General features: G+C 40.6%; 1 protein-coding gene across 1 annotated transcript in view; it reads right to left on the bottom strand.

The window, feature by feature from the left end:
- The window catches only part of LOC111524692 (dynein heavy chain domain-containing protein 1), a 43,869-nt gene extending 33,048 nt beyond the window's left edge, over window positions 1–10,821 (bottom strand). Inside the window, exons 1-4 of the mRNA XM_023189947.1 lie at window positions 9,397–10,821; window positions 9,064–9,307; window positions 5,015–5,172; window positions 4,060–4,552 (exon numbers count right to left, since the gene is read on the bottom strand). Coding sequence (XP_023045715.1) covers window positions 4,060–4,552; window positions 5,015–5,172; window positions 9,064–9,307; window positions 9,397–9,681 — 1,180 coding nt within the window. The 5' untranslated portion in view covers window positions 9,682–10,821. The remainder of the gene's footprint in view (window positions 1–4,059; window positions 4,553–5,014; window positions 5,173–9,063; window positions 9,308–9,396) is intronic.
- Between the last annotated feature and the right edge of the window lie 6,173 nt (window positions 10,822–16,994).

Raw genomic sequence — 16,994 nt, forward strand, 5'->3', positions numbered from 1 at the left:
CAGTGCTGTGATCTCAGCTCACTGCAACCTCCGCCTCCCGGGTTTAAGCGATTCTCCTGCCTCAGCCTCGTGAGTAGCTGGGAATACAGGCTCATGCCACCACGTCTGGCTAATTTTTGTATTTTTAGTAGAGACAGGGTTTCACTATGTTGGCCAGGCTGGTCTCGAACTCCTGACCTCATGATCTGTCCGCCTCAGCCTCCCAAAGTGCTGGGATTATAGGCATGAGCCACCAGCCCAGCCAAACAGCATCTTCTTAATGAGGCCTATGCAGGCTATCTGGTTAAAAATTCCTAGATACCCTCCCTGGCATTCTAGACCCCTCTTACCCTGTTCTACTTTTTTTTTCTCTATCACTTATCACTTTCTTATATACTACAGAATTTGGTTATCGTCATTGTTTATTGTCTTTCTCTCCCAACTAGAAGTTTGGGTTCATCAAGAAAAGCGTTTTGTCATTTGTTCACTGACGTACCTCAAGCCTAGTGTACACAGTGGTCTGTCAACAAATATGTGTTGAATGAATGAATGAATGAATGAATGAATGAATGAATGAGTGAATGAACTGCCAGCCCAAGAGAAAGTTCAGCAAGATGAATATTAAAAAAGATCTGGCCTACATAGAGGACCTGTCATGTTTACCTCTGGCCATTATCCTCCACCCCTTCATCTCACAGGGTACTACATTAGTTCTTAATCAATTAAATCAATTATTTATAGTCAGTTGTGAGATATGTGTCAAAAAGAATTTATAATTAACAATAATTATAGTATCCAGGTTTGCAATTTACTTAAAAGATAACAGACATCTCATTAACTTGAGTGGGACAAAAAGTGATAGAGTCACACCCAAATGCTGGGCCTCATGCATCTTACACATGTGCACATCATCCATTTTGGAGATCTCAGAATATTAAAAAGCTGGAATCACTAGGCTATCAAAGCTCTGATCTGACAAAAAGTAAAATGACAGTAAATCTGAATTCTTCCAGTCTTTGTCTAAACTCAAAGATATGGCCAGAGTCCCATATAATCTTTGACAGCAGTTGTTTCAACATCAAATATTGGACAAATAAACAACTTCATCTGTAAGAAAGAGCAGACATGATATCTCCAAACACATGAAAAGATAAAAACAAACTGGGGATTAAGAGCAAATGTCCTTTGATGGACATTTTGTGGTATCTACTTGATAATTTTGATGCATTTTAAAACTTTTTATCTGAAAATGAGTTCCGATCTTTAAAGTTGTAGGAAAAAGTAGTAAAAAAAAAATTTTGTACCTTCTATCTTCCATAGGTATAGATATATATCTATACTGTTTATCTTTGCCTTTTGTTGACATTTTACCCATTTGCTTTATCATTTGCATTCACATGCTCTGTGCATGGGCATGTGTATGCACATATTAACACACACAATGTTTTTTCTGAACTATTTAAGGGCAAGTTACATAAATACTCGAGTATGCATTTCCTAAGAATAGAGATATTCTTTTATATAACCACAGTTCAATTCCCAATTTCATATATTATATTGACACAATATTTTAATCTACTGTCCATATTTCAGTTTTGTCAGTTGACCTAATAATGTCCTAGATAGCTTTTTTTTTTTTTTTTTTTGCCTCAATTATAGCATCTGGTCCAGGGTCAGGTACTGCATTTGCCATGTCTCTTAGTTTCTTTAATCTGGAACATTTCCACAGCCTTTCTTGCTTTTGTAACAGACATCTTTGAAGTATACAGTCCCTATTTGCCATTTTTTTTTCCACAGAAAGTTCCTCATATTGTGTTTTTATGATTTTTAAAAAATGATACTCATGCTCAGCTGGACTACTACATAAATGATATTGTATCCTTCTCCAGTATCACATCTGAAGGCATATGACGTCCCTATGTCCTTCATTGGTGATGTTAATTTTTAATCAGCTGGTCAAATTGTCTGATTTCTTCACTAATTGTTGTTTCTTTTTCTTTTTCTTTCTTTTTTTTTTTTTTTTTTTTTTTTTTGTACAACGAATAAGTGATCTCTGGGAGAAACTCTCTAAGATAGTGCAAATATTCTGCTCCTCATCAAATTTGCCCTAGATTTGGCATCCATTGATCCTTATCTGATTTGGTAATTACCATGATGTCTACAAAATAATAATTTACCCACTCCAGCCTTCCTTCCACATTTGCCAGTCAGCTCCTGGCATTTTACTGTAAGCATGAGTCTTCATTTCTCTCTTATTGATTTATCTATTTATTATTACTAGGGATAATAAATGCCTTTACTTCAATAGCTTAGAATTTATTACTCTACTTACTTTGGTGATCAAATTGTTCCAGATTTAGCCAGTTGGTATCCCTTCTGAATCCTTGTGATATGCTCCCATCACTTTTTAAAACACTTTAATACTTTCTTACTTTCTGGTATAAAAAGACACTCTAGGTTCATCTTGTACCTACCCTGCCACAGCCCTGGAAGCATCCATTTCTCTAAGGAGCTCTGGTTCCTTTTAATGGGGAATGGTATTAGAAACTAAGACCTGCCGGGCGCGGTGGCTCAAGCCTGTAATCCCAGCACTTTGGGAGGCCGAGACGGGTGGATCACGAGGTCAGGAGATCGAGACCATCCTGGCTAACACGGTGAAACCCCGTCTCTACTAAAAATACAAAAACTAGCCGGGCGAGGTGGCGGGCGCCTGTAGTCCCAGCTACTCCGGAGGCTGAGGCAGGAGAATGGCATAAACCCGGGAGGCAGAGCTTGCAGTGAGCTGAGATCCGGCCACTGCACTCCAGTCCGGGCGACAGAGCGAGACTCCGCCTCAAAAAAAAAAAAAAAAGAAACTAAGACCTGAGCACAATATGGATTCTTGCTACAGTGGTTTCTTTGCTTTGTGTCCTCTTCAGCAGATAGAGATAGCAAATGTGTGCACATGTATATACATATAAACATACAGTTACATGCATATACATGTGTACATAAGCATGCATACACATGCAAAATGTGTGTTTTAAAATGCAATAGAAATACAAAGTGATGCCATAGGAAATGGAAGCTTATAAAACAAGCTCACAACATTTTTCCAGAACTCAGAGAAAAATAAAAGAATGAGTGATGATAAAGAAGATAAAATCAGTGAGTGAGAGAGATTCAGTAAATCCAACAAACATAAGAATTCTGGAAGGAAGGCCAGGCGCAGTGGCTTACACCTGTAATCCCAGTGCTTTGGGAGTCTGTGGCAGAAGGACTGCCTGAGTCCAGGAGTTTTAAACCAGCCTAAGCAACACAGTGAGTCCTCATCTCTACAAAAAATACAAAAATTAGCCAGGCATCATGGCACACACCTGTAGTCCCAGCTACTCAGGAGACTGAGTATGTGGGAGGATTGCTTGAGCCTGGGAGGCTGAGGCTGCAGTGAGCTGTGATCATGACATTGCACTCTAGCCTGAGATCCTGTCTCAATTGTTTGGTAACGGTTCTTATATTTGCTCTGGTCTCCTTCCAGAGCCCACAGAGTTGTTTAAGAACAGAAGGGAACCAGCTTATCTGCACTACTGTATGGAAGAATTGAGACCAATAGTTATGTCCTGGTCTCCTCCTGTGTATTAGTGAGGCACTCAAGTAGCCTCCTCTCTATACCACATTGGCTGGAGGAAGTAATCTGCTAGAACATCAAGACCTACTCTTATCTAGGGTCTGCTGGCTGGTGTAGGATTGTGTTGAACAGGGCTACACAAAGGCTAAGTTCTATAAGGAGGGCACCCTTACATTTCTCCTGCACATGCTTTTAGCCCCTGACCCTATCACATTCTGATGGAACATTCACTCGTTTGCCTTCCTTATCAGACTGTGAGCCCCCATGCCCCCACCCTAAGCACAACACCTGCCATGGTCAATATATGATGTTTTTGTCCTGAAATTTTCATTTATAAAAGACACCAATGAAGGTATGTGATTCCCAAGGCTTGCTTGGGATCATACAGGACACAGAACCCTGAGTTCCAACTCTTGTTTCAGTTGAAGGGTCTATCACAGAGTGATAATGGAGGGTGCAGGGATCCTCAGTACCAGTGAAGATGGCATAAGCGTGGTGCAGTTCACTGAGGTCGCTGACTGTGTTCTGGAACTGATGCTCTAGGGAGATGAGCTGGTGTTCAGTACTCCTCTGATCTTGTGTGGGGTCCATAAAGGGACTGGAGAGGGCCTTCCCAAGCAGGCCTTCCAGCTCTGCCAATGCTGCTGCCATCAGCTGCTGCAGCTTAGGTATAATGGCATGTCGCTTGCTGAGCAGGAACTCTGAAGCCTGGCTTTTCTCAAACTGAAATGCCTCCCACATATCCAAAAGCTGTGGGGCAAGCAGAGGGCAGTGGAGTAGATGTGGTCGTGGGGGAGGAGGGCGGGGAAGGATGGGTGACTCCCCAAATTGCCTTCTCACCGAGATGTCCAGTGCTTCATTCTCAGCACTAAAGAGGCTAAAATGGTTGCAGATGAGTTCATGGAGTGCCCGTACATATTCCATTCGCTCCTCCAGCTCGACGTACTGTTCATTGGCTTCATTCAACTGCAGGAACTACAGCATGAGACCAGCAACCCCAAAACCCTATGTGCCTCTTTGGGCCCACCCCTGAGGGCAACTCCCACCTTTTGGAGTAAAGTCTCCAGACCCTGTTACAGCCTTGTAATCAACTGGTATCCGGGGCAATCTAGGATCAAATCCCTCTCTGACCCAGATCTCTCTGGTGAAGGGTCCACTTCTCACCCACCACCCCATTACCTTGATGACAAGGCAAAAATTTTCTATCTGACTCACAGAGAGCACAACTCTCTCATCACACTAGGGCCTCCCTGTGACATGAGGGCCACGTGGACAGGCTAAGAATTAGCAAGGGTAGATCTCTTAGGTGAGCAGTTTAAGAGCATCAGGCCCTGCTGGGAGCTCAGCAGAGACCTGAAGACAGTGCACTGAGCTTTTAAGCAGGATGGGCCCTGAATAAGCTGGGAAGGATGGATGGGGAGAGCCAACCTTCTGGGTGCACTGTGCAATGGCGTGAATATCTGAGTTGATGGTTCGGAAGGCATGCATGAAATCTGTGAGCTCTGTCATGAGTTTCTGACTTAGGCTCCAGCACTCATTTTGCACCTGTGCAAGAATGTCCTTCCTTATGCTGTCCAGCTTGGATTCTGGAGACAGGAGAGTAAGGTGTGAGGGGATGCACAAAAAAGAAGGGGTGCTGGGGACAGTGCTGTGATCCAGAGTGGGAGTAGGCTGAATGGCAGGTCGGACCATGAATTATCTCATTTAATGCTTGTTGGATCCCTGCTCAATGTCCAGTCAGCTGCTATGCACTGAGGACTGTGCTCTATACCGGTAGACAAGAGCAAATGAATGAGACAGAAAGTTTCCCCACCCTGAAAAGCTCATAATATGAGGCAGAGACAGACACATAAATGAGCAATCACAAATCAGAATGATAAATCCACTGTGAGTGCCTGGGAGCCTTCAGCCAGCATAGTTAAGAGGTGGGGGTGCCAGGGGGTGTCCTGAGAAGGCTGGGCAAGGCCCCTTCAGAGAAGGAACATTGGAGTTGGATGTGTTGAGTAGTTAATGCTCCAAAAAGATGGAACGGTGTGTGCAAGTGTATGGAAATGACATGTTTGTGAATAGCAGAATACCCTAGCAGAGATAAAAATATTCTGCTTTTGGAGTCTTACTGCCCTTGCTCTAGAAGAAGTGGGACCAAGAAGGTAGTATGATCTGCCTTTTGTTTTTAAGGATTAAAGTAAAGAAGGTCTCAGGTGGAAAAGGGGCTAGAAAGTAATCCTGGAAGTTGCCCTTGGCAGTATGAACAACTTTATTATCTCAGAGGGCAGGGATAACACCCATATGATACCTCATGAAATCTAAGATCTGCTTGTAAGAAGCACCATTATTTTACATACCACTAACAAAGAAAAAACTGATGCCATCTAAACTCTAACACGTCTTCAATCAGGAGACATCTTTAAAGTTCAGAGATGTTAAAATATGCACAGGATGGGAAAATACAATATAGAAATCTGGTACACCAAATAGAGTATAGAGTGCTTTCTACATACCAGACACTATTTCAAGTACATTAATTATATTAACCTATTTTATCCTCACAAATTCCCATTGAAGTAAATACTATTATTTTACAGATAAGCAAACTGAAGCTCAGAGAGGTTATGTAACTTGATTAACATCACACAGTGGCAGAGCAAGGATTCAAACTCAGGCAGCATGGCTCCACTCCATTGTATTTTAAATACAAATATGTTTATGTTATAAATATAAATGTAAACATATATAAAATATGTTTATATAAAGTATTTAAAAATATATTTTATATTATGTGTGAAGTAAACTGGCCAACCCTCTATTAGCATCTCTGCAACTAGAAGGTAAAATAGTGGGTTTGGGGGACAGATAATTGAGACATACTGGGCATGTCACTTTCAGAGACTTGGAGGAAGTAACCAAGACGACTGGGTACTAAGACCTGAGATTGAGAAAACCTACTGAGACGAAGCCTATTGAGGGACAACCTATGTCAGACAGAACACAAAGATCTAAACTCATCCTTTTTCACACTGTCCCTTTGGAACATAATAGTAACTAGGCCATTGCAATGCTGCCGCGTTTTTTTTTTTTTTTTTTTTTTTATGGTGCTGCTTTTGGACCAGTAGCAACAGGCAGATGAAGGCAGATGGGAGCTCAACAGTGACACCATATGGTATAAAGGAGCAATGCATTGATTAAATATATATATATATATGATACTTATAAATATATATATAAGAGATACTTAGGGGGCAAAAGAATGACAAGGATTTGGTGACACGTTGGATGTAGTAACATCAAGCAGAGGGAGGAGTAAAGGGTGACCCCAAGTTTCTGGTGAAGCTAATTCATCAGAGTGTATAATTACGCCATTCATTGTTCAAGCGAGCTCAGGAAGAAGAGAAACAACAGAGTTAAGTTAGAGGGTTAGATAAAATTCGATCAGCAAGAAGGATGAGAGTAGACACAAGGGGATAAAGTGAAATGAAAAAAATTATTGAGCACCTACTGCATACTACACTCAATGCTAGGAGTATTGCAAATAGTATCTCACTTAATCATCCCTACTATAACCCTGTGAGTGACTGTGTTATCATGCCTAGCTTACAAATCAAGAAACTAAAACACAGTAATCTGAAGTTACCAAGCAAGTGAAAAACAGAGACAGGGCTCTAAATCCAGTGCTTATTTCTCTCCACCTGCTCCTCTTGAAGAGGCTAGTTGGTCTCGAACTGAGGATCAAGAAGCTAAAAAACTAGAACAACAATGAGCTTTCTGGAGCAGCAGTGAAGTAAAGCCTGACCAAAACAGGACCAGAGAGAAGGCAAAGCAATCATAGGTCTTCCCCGTCCCTGCCTTGCCAGCCCGAACCCCTTGTACAAGAGCAGGGAGTTTCAGTGGCCTATTGGATACCTAATGATACATGTGCTTTCCTCTGTTGAGAGACAAGACAGGGAAGGCTAAGCAAGCAGAGCATTCAAGCAAACTCTTTCCAGGCCCCAGTGGCTTCTAACCTTCATAAAGAAAGCAGGCCTGGGAAGCCATGGGTCCAACAGAATCTAGTCTTCACAGGAAGTAGACACTATTGGCTACTGCCATACTTGAGGCTAGGTGAGGAAAGAGAACAACCTCCATATTTCCGAAAAGAACAAATCACTGGCTTCCCAATCTACCCCACTGTGAGCCTCTCTATGGCGAACTCCTAGGCTGAGGCACTAGCTAGTACACAATAGCATGAGATATCCTTCCCATGGGAAGAGAGAAAGAGGATAAAAGACTAGGTCATAAACCAGATTTCTCAGAGACCCAGGGATACCAACAACTGGGCATTGGCTTAGTAGGGGTAGGAAGTGGCAAGAGGAGGGAACCTGAGATAGGATGAAGAGAAAACAGATAGTAGAATGCTCTTGAGCCCCACTTTCTATATAGAACTTTGCGAAGAGACTATCTTTTAGGGTACCCCTTGCTAACATGAAATAGTCACAGCAGAGTAGAAATCATAGTGCTATGTGTTGTAGTAAAAAGAGGGGCAGATATAATGCTTACCAGTTTCCCACAACTCCCAAATGGCAGGGAATACAGAGGATAGCAGAGAATTGATAGCCAGTGGCCTGGATGAAGTTCCTGTGTTGAGGGGCTAGGGACCCTGAAGCAAAAGCCGTGGGGGTAGCCAGCCTAAGACAGAGACTGGATGAAGGATTCACCAAAACCCCAAGGATCAGCTATGCCGGCAAATGCCAAGGCAAGGATGGGTCAGCAAAGATAGACACTCCAAGTCCCTATAAGGCCAAGAAAACACACCCCAGCTCTACCAGCCCAGGACACATCAGCACCAGAAGCAGCAATGTCAGGAGGGCAGAGACCAGGCAAGGAAGTATTACACCTCAGAAGCCAGCCCACCAGCCTTCCCCAGTACAGGTGGCACCTTGGGAAGGAACAGGGAGCAAAAGACATTTGAGAGTAAAAACAACCCAGAACTATAGTATAAATTTTCAGTTGCCCAGATACCCCAAATAGACTGAATCAGACCAAAAGTGACTGCTTTAAATGAAAGGAGCTTTCTTTAATTGGAAAGGTTACATTCTTTCACTACCAGTAGAAGTTAGGACTACAGAGTAAGACAAGATCAGTTAGAGAGTAGCTTTTTACACATGCAAATTGTAGTATAAATTTCACTCTGCTACATGCAGAGAGAAGGCACCCTAGATTCCCAAGAATCTCTGTAAAGACACTGAGCTTAGTAGCCTAAACACAGGAACATGATTCCTAAGGAATACAGGTATGAGCAGAGACAAAACAGAGAGGCTGGCCTCTGCAGTGAGCATACCTTGGATGGTAAAGGAAAGGGCCATCGGGCTTTGGAAGGCTTCATAGGTCCAATAAGAGGCCCGCACCGAAAGGTCTCTGGAGGACATTCCAGGACCAAGGCAGGCCATGTGAATACACGTACAGAAAAGGGAAGGAGGAGAGGGAAGAGAAGTAGTGCTTACCCATCTCTGTCTGTACATCACGGCAGCTAAGTAGCAGCAACTTGCCTTTTGTGAGCAACTCGATAGGCATACTGGAGACACGGGCCTGCCAAACATTTAGGCGGCTCACCAGTGTCACGTAGTTCTTGATGGGACCACCTCTCATGTCTTCCAGCTTCTGAGGCACCCAGGATTGCAGGAATTCATAAATGCCTGTTATCCAATGATGTTCCCTGCAGAATTCCTGTACCTCCCACAGCACACCCTAAGGGCAGACAGGTGTTTAGAGCAGAGGCAAGTGGCTATAATGGGAATTGGTGGGCAGTACCCTATCCCTTAAACCACTGTTCTCACCTCCAGCAGCACCTGTTGTATATTCAGTGCCTGCTGGATCTGAGGGTTGTTGTTCAGGTCTTCCTCCAGCTGCTTATAATTGCGGGGGAAGTACTGGCCCCGCAGCCGATACCCGCGGACCTCCAAGATACCACCAATTGGGTGAGACTTCCAGGGCCATACCAATCCTACATTCGGGCCACAGAAGATGCTCACAGCATCGCTGGGCTGGCCCTGGAACTTGGGCATCAGAAATTCGGTTTTTGAGTCCTCCTCTTCATCTTCTTCTAGTGGAGCACATGCCATAATTGTCCGTGAGTACCCTCCAGAGCCCACAAACAACCTTCCCTTCTCTTTGCCCTCAGTGTGTACACACACAGACACACACACACACACACACACACACACATTCTCTGCTCATGAGTGAGTTAACACATACATCTATATTACAAATGTAAAATACCAGACCCATGGAGGGGATTTATTAGTTAGGGTTCATGTGCAAATAACATAATTTACTCTAGCTAGTCTAAGCAGGGAGGGACTTATTACAGAATATTAAATGGGTTGCAGAATAATTAGAAGAGCTAAGATACAAAACCACTCTAGGTTGAGCATCTAGCGCTGCATGCTGCCTGGCAAAATGGGATGTCACTGTCACACCATCAACTACAAAACACACTGCCTCTGCTATGATCCACAGAATGGATGGCATATGCCCTTGACTTTCCCCCACTTAATTCAATTCTGAATCAAAGTCTTTTGTAGCTCTAACTGGTGGATCCTGAATTGTATATGACACCTAGCTGCAGGCGAGTCTGGGAAGTGTAGTTTGTAGTCTCCGGCATCTGCAGAACATAGGAGTTGGTGGGAAGGAATATTGAACATGCCAGTCCTCAGTTACCTGTCTTAAAGAATATTCTTGAACCTAGCCACTCATTAACACTTTAGGAACAGGTTAATTGACAAGTTTAGTATTTGTGTTAAAACTTCACACAAAATAAAGGAAAGAATTAAAATGTCCAAAAATAAGAGCCATACTATCCACACCCAAGCCCTGTAGTGCTCTTAGCTGATCTCTTCTCTTCTCCAACTGTACTCACTCTCCAGGAAATCTCATCCAGCTTTATGACTGTAAGTACCATCTATTTGCTCCGAAATTTATCTGCAGCCCAGATCTCTCACTTAACTCCAATCCCATTTAAATAACTGCCTACTTCACTTCTCTATCTGGGTGTCTAACATGCACCTCAAATTTAACAGAGCCAAAATGAACTCTAATTCCTCCCCGCCAAAACTGCAGTCTTCCAATTTCAGTAAATGGAAACTCTGTTCTTCCAGTTTCTCCAATTGAAATCTTTATAGTCACTTTTGACTCTTTTTCACATACAACACATCCCCCCATTTAAAAATCCTGCTGTCTCTGCTTTTAAAATACATCCAGAATCCACCAATTCTCACCACATTTACCACCACCTGCCCTCCTCCCCCATCCCAAGTCACCATCATCTTTTACGGCATTATTGCAAAAGCCTTCTAACTTTTCTCCCTGCATTGGTCCTTGCCTCCTACACCTTGCAGTCTCTGCTTCATATAAGAACAAGAACGATCCTTTAAAAAAAATGCCAGAAGAGATTCTGAGAAGATGATGGCAATGGCAGCCATTGAAATCTCCCCCAAATGCCCACATAAAAATGACAGAACAATTAGATAGTAAAACCAAAAATGCAAGGATAACATTTTTAAACAAATGAGGACAAGGGATCCTCATAAATCCCAAAATACAAGTAGGTAGGGTCAAACCACCTGCAACCTCAAAACACACATGGCATCACCATTTGTGATGAATGATGCAGAGGGAAACAATGAAGCAACAGATGGACCTAAGAATAAGAAAACCCCCAAACAGCCATTAAGCATTTATGGGGAGGCAGAGGGCCCATTTGAGAATAGCAGGTAAAACTGGAAGGGGGTTTTACCCCCTCCAAGAACAGGTGAGGTAAGGTCTATAGAAGCTTAAGTAATCTATGTCCTGTGTACTCTTGAAACCAAACAGTCAGGGCTCCCTTTTGGGACAGAGCTCCTCATGGAGAAAATCCTGGGAGTAGAATAAGGATTGAGCAGCCATAGAGAAAAAGGAAAAGTCTAGATGAAGGTAGGGGAGGAAAACCAGAAAACCTCAAAAAGTAAGCCATCATTTTTTTTTAATACAGAAAAACAACAGAAAGTGAAACTCAGAGGCCAGAGAACTATTTTGAACCAAGTCTTCTTTTGAAAGTTAAGAAAAGCTAAAATTTCCAGTTTTCTATGAGCAGCAGAAAAGTATCAACATCAAACCCCATACCAAGCTTTCATAAGAAAAAAACAAAGCAAGATGTAGAATAAATCCCTAGAGACAATGAAAGCATGTCGAAAACCAGAGCAAAACTATAGCCTATTTCAAAACAAGCTAAAAGACACTAGAAACATGATAGAAGTCATGAGAGGACACATATCAGAATTAGAAAAACTCAGAAATTATGTGACAGAACTATGGAAAGAATTAGAAATGAAAGAATAAACAATTTCATAATAGAAATTTAACTAAAATGGGACATAAGAGCAAACAAACTCAAAAGATAATTTCTTAAGAAAAATAGAAGGCAAAATAAGGTAACTATACAACTAAAAAGGAAATTAAAAAAATTTAAAATATTTCAAGAGAAAGGGAGAAATATTGGGGATGGGTGAAAAGGATCTAATGTATCAGTAACAGGATTCCCCGAAGAAGAAAACAAAGCAAGGGAAGAGAACAAATATTAAAAACTGTAATTCAGAAAAATTGTTCTGACATTTAAAAAAAGATATAAAGCCACATTTTGAAAGAACATACCTGAGAATCCTTCCCCAGAATGTTCAATATCAACACATATTCTAACTAAAATAACTAGATTTCAATAAAAAAGAAAAAAAATCTAGGCAAAAAGAACAAGTGATTTTGTAAAGAAAATAAAATTAGACTATCAGAGGCTTTTTGATACCAACTCATAATATCCTAAGAAAACAGAATAACATATTTAAGATATGCAAAGGATAAAAGTATAAGCCAACAACTTTATATTCAGCAACACTAACTTTCAAAAGGTACAAATTGTTATCAACATACAAGGACTTTAGAATTTTGTTCCTACAAGCCCTTCCTGAGAAATTTAGTAAAAAGTGACCTTCAGACAAACAAAATCACTAGAAATACCTCAACACAAGGACTGCTGGTGGGCTTAAAGATATTGAACTAAGATTAAGTGAGGGATAGAATGACGATGTAGAGACTGCTGGTGATTCTCTTGCTTGCCAGGTGGACAGAGTCTACCTGAAGAATGGAACTCCGAAGGCACATTGGTTGATTACCCAATAGCTATTCCCTCTCCCTTCCTCTATGGCTGGAGAACTGCCTTCCATAAGACACTGAGAATGTCAGTCATTTGATTTCCCAGCCTTTTTTACAGCTAGAGGTAGACACATGATGCAGATTTTGATGGTGAGATGTAAAAGTGAGTCTGACGGGGAGTTTCCGGAAAAGGTTCCTTTTCCTGGCAAAAAGTGAGAGTCAGACACAGAGCTCTCTTGTTAATCTTGCCTCTCCTTTTCTGCCTGATTTTGCTTGAGAATGGGATGCTTGACATTGCAGCTTATCTTGCAACTACGTGGCAACAAGCCTGAGAATGAAAAAAACAAAAAAACAAAAACCATTTTATTGTGGCCTCCTCTGCCACACATACCTCTCTTACAGAATTGGCTCTTAAATATAGCTAAAAGCAGGAAAGAGTGATGGAAAGATACAAAGAACCTGGTACTTGATGACCACTTCTGAGCCACTGAACAAGCTCTGGAAGCACCTACTTCAAGACTTCCTGTTTTGTTTTGTTTTTGTTGTTGTTTAGGCCACTGTGGCTGAATCTAGCTGCATCATGAATTTTCTAGTTATAGGTATGTACATAGTTTTGAGTTAAGATTACTTAATCCAAAATCAACCCCCATACTCAGGCCCATATAATAGATGTTTATAGCCAAACACAAGCATAGGTGAAGACTGCAACCTCCCCCACCATACACAACCTTCTAAGAGGATCTGCCCTTGCCCGTAGCTAAAAGCCAGTTATTTTGCACCATGACATATCCCCTTGCCATAGCTTATGAATAAATCATGCAATCTACAGGAGAGGCTGAATCAATCATATTCCTTGTCTTGAAATTTGAACTAAATCAGTCTCACGGACAGGAAAACTTAAAGATCACATAAAGTCAAGTATGGAGTTGGTATCATAAAAAGTTTAAGTTATTTGAAAGAAGTAGTTATAAGGGAGCAGAAAGCCCAAAGGAAGCAGAGATAACTGGTCTCAGGAATTGGGGCAGGGGAACTGGAAAGATGCACAGAGATGAAAAAAGGATAATCAGAAATTTGAGAGACAGGGGTTCTCTTCCTGATATTCTCGTTTCAAATTCTGTGAAGATGGGTGCTATTACTTCTTCTCTACCTTTGAATTTAGTAATTGTCTGTTTTGTGAGCTCCAAAATATAAGACAAGCTTGAAGAGCAGTGATTCAATGTGCCAAGACCTATGAGAGAGTGCTCAGGCAATATGGTGCTATACAAAGTCAATTGTGATTCCAAGCAATGGAAAGAAAAGCTAGTCTATTTTTAACGGAATTTGGCAAAATAACATACCAACAAAACAAAATAAAAATCACTAACTTCATAGCCAAGGTAAGAATGAAATAAACTTTGCTTATAATGAGAATTTTTTTTTTTTTTTTTTAATTTTAGATATGGTATCTCTGTCACCCAGGCTGGAATGCAGTGGTGTGATCACGCCTCACTGCAGCCTCAAACTCCTGAAATCAAGCAATCCTTCCACCTCAGCCTCCTGAGTAGCTGGGACTACAGGTGCACACCATCATGCCTGGCTAATTTGTAAAATTTGTAGAAACAGGGTCTCACTATGTTGCTCACACTGATCTCAAACTCCTGGCCTCAAGTAACCCTCCCGCTTCGGCCTCCCAAAGTGCTGGGATTACAGGTATGAGCCACTGTGCCTGGCCATAAGAAGAAATTTGAAATCAACTAAATCAAAGAAATGTAATTTACCTGCCATTTCTAAGGGATTTGGGACTTCAATTGAAAATTCATATGTATTGATATAATACATATAAGTCAACATGGAGTTGAATTTTAAAATATCAATCCAACTTGAAAGGCTTCAATGATATAGATCTTTAATATAGATTTCCTTGAATGAGTGACTCAGACATTCCACACAGAGCAAAGCTTCTGGTTAAACATATTTATATGACTCCTCATATCTCCAGGGTTTCTTTCTCACAGAGCGGCAAGGAAAAAAAAGAAATATTTCCTTCTCTCTCATCTATGATTCTACTCACAATCATACTGCTTCCCTCTATATTTCCTTTTCCTGGTCCTACTGCTCATACCTCATACTTCAAAGAGACCTTCCCTGTGCAGTCCCCTTGCAAAGAATCAGTTTTCATTTTTTACATTACATCTCCAAGCTAATTTCGGCTATCCCAACCAAAATGTATATCAAGAGATTATATAATTAAAATTAAGCAATTCTTCGTCTCTTTTCAGTGTAACAGATTTATCTTACCGCAAATATCAAAAAGTTATTCCAATCTTAATAGGATATTGCCATATTAAAGTTTAAGGTTTTTGAATTTGACATCTGACAGACGAGAAAAGTCATTATCTGATTGTGCTTTCTGAGTTTTGAACTGCAGAAAACATCTGATAAGATTGTAAGGACGTCAGATAGTAATAGTAATACTCTCTTGTTTAGTTGTAAAATGTTCTCTGGAAAATATTGGAGAACACACTTTAAGACTGGAGAATATGTTGCAACTATTTTATTAATAATACACTTAGTATTCTTTTAGTGATTAGAATCTAGTCAATGTATACATTTCTATTGAAAAGGAGTTAATTTTCATACTTTTGTGTGTAAGTGGGGCTACTGAAATTATTTTGTAATTTAGTTAAAAGGCCATACAAATTTTGCCTCATTTAAGTAAAAGTTTTCTCAGTTGGATGCATCCTTCTTAAAGACTACTAGTAGTGTTTTAACTGCTACTTCTTTACATTTATTCAAAATGTACTCCACTTTTTAAACTTCTATTTTAGATTCCGGGGTACATGTGCAGGTTTGTTATATAGGTAAACTCGTGTCACAGGAGTTTTTTGTACAGATTATTTTGTCACGGTACTAATCCTAGTACCCAATAATTGTTTTTTTCCGTTCTTCTCCTTCTGCTCACCCTCCACCCTCAAGTAGGCTCCAGTGTCTGTTGTTCCCCTCTTTGTGTCCATGAGTTCTCATCATTTAGCTCCCACTTATAAGTGGGAGTCACAACAAAAGCAAAAATTGACAAATGGGATCCAATTAAACTTAAGAGCTTCTGCATAGCAAAAGAAACTATCAACAGAGTAAACAGACAACCTACAGAAGGGGAGAAAATATTTGCAAACTATGCATCTGGCAAAGGTCCAATATCTAGCATCTATAAGGAACTTAAACAAACTTACAAGAAAAAAAAATGGCCCCATTAAAAAGTGGGCAAAGGACATGAACAGACATTTTTCAAAAGAAGACATACATGCGGCCAACAAGCATATGAACAAAAAGCTCAATATCATCAATCATTAGAGAAATGTAAATCAAAACTTTTTCATTTTTTTAAAGAATTTAAGGACAACAGAACTTTGGTTCTGGCTGGGCACGGTGGCTCATGCTTGTACTCCCAGCACTTTGCAAGGCCAAGATAGGAGGATTGCTTGAGGATAGGAGTTCATGACTAGCCTGGGCAACATAGCAAGACTCCATCTCTACAAAAAATTTAAAAATTAGCCAGGCATGGTGGTATGTGCCTGCAGTTGCAGCTACTTGGGAGGCTGAGGCAAAAAGATGACTTGAGCCCAGGAGGTTGAGGCTGTACCACTGCACTCCAGCCCAGGTGACAGAGTGACACCCTGTCTCGAAAACAAACTAACAACAAAAAGAACTTCGGTTTTGATTACTCCATTCTATTAATCTGATTTTCCATTCAGATCCCCTTTTTCTTCAAATTTTGTAGAAAAGTTTTAAAATGGTACTATGAATACCCTTATCCATCCATTTAGATTCAACAATTAACATTTTGTCACATTGCATTATTTGTTTTTCCTTCTATCTTTTCATTCCCCTAAACATTTTGAAGGTAAGATACAAGCATCATGACATTTCACCCCTAAACATACCAGTCTGTGTGCTTTTTTAAAAGCAGAAGGGACAACCTAAGACATGGAAGGTGAATATTTTCAGCTTCACTAGAATTTAGAATAAAAATGCGAGAGGTTTTTTTTGCTCCTTTTAACCATTCAAAAAATACTACAGCATATTTATAACATGAATTAGTACTGCATATGATGAGAAAATATGGTGAAATGTCTGATTTATCTACATCTTTAATACTAATAAAGTAAGAAGGCACATCTGTAGCACGTATTTCTATGTGCTGAGCACCATACTAGACACATGACCTCTTTTAATCTTTAAAATAATTCTTCAGGTTAGGTATGTTTGTTATTCC

This window comes from Piliocolobus tephrosceles, chromosome 13, assembly GCF_002776525.5.
Source record: "Piliocolobus tephrosceles isolate RC106 chromosome 13, ASM277652v3, whole genome shotgun sequence".
In the NCBI taxonomy this organism is placed as follows: domain Eukaryota; kingdom Metazoa; phylum Chordata; class Mammalia; order Primates; family Cercopithecidae; genus Piliocolobus; species Piliocolobus tephrosceles.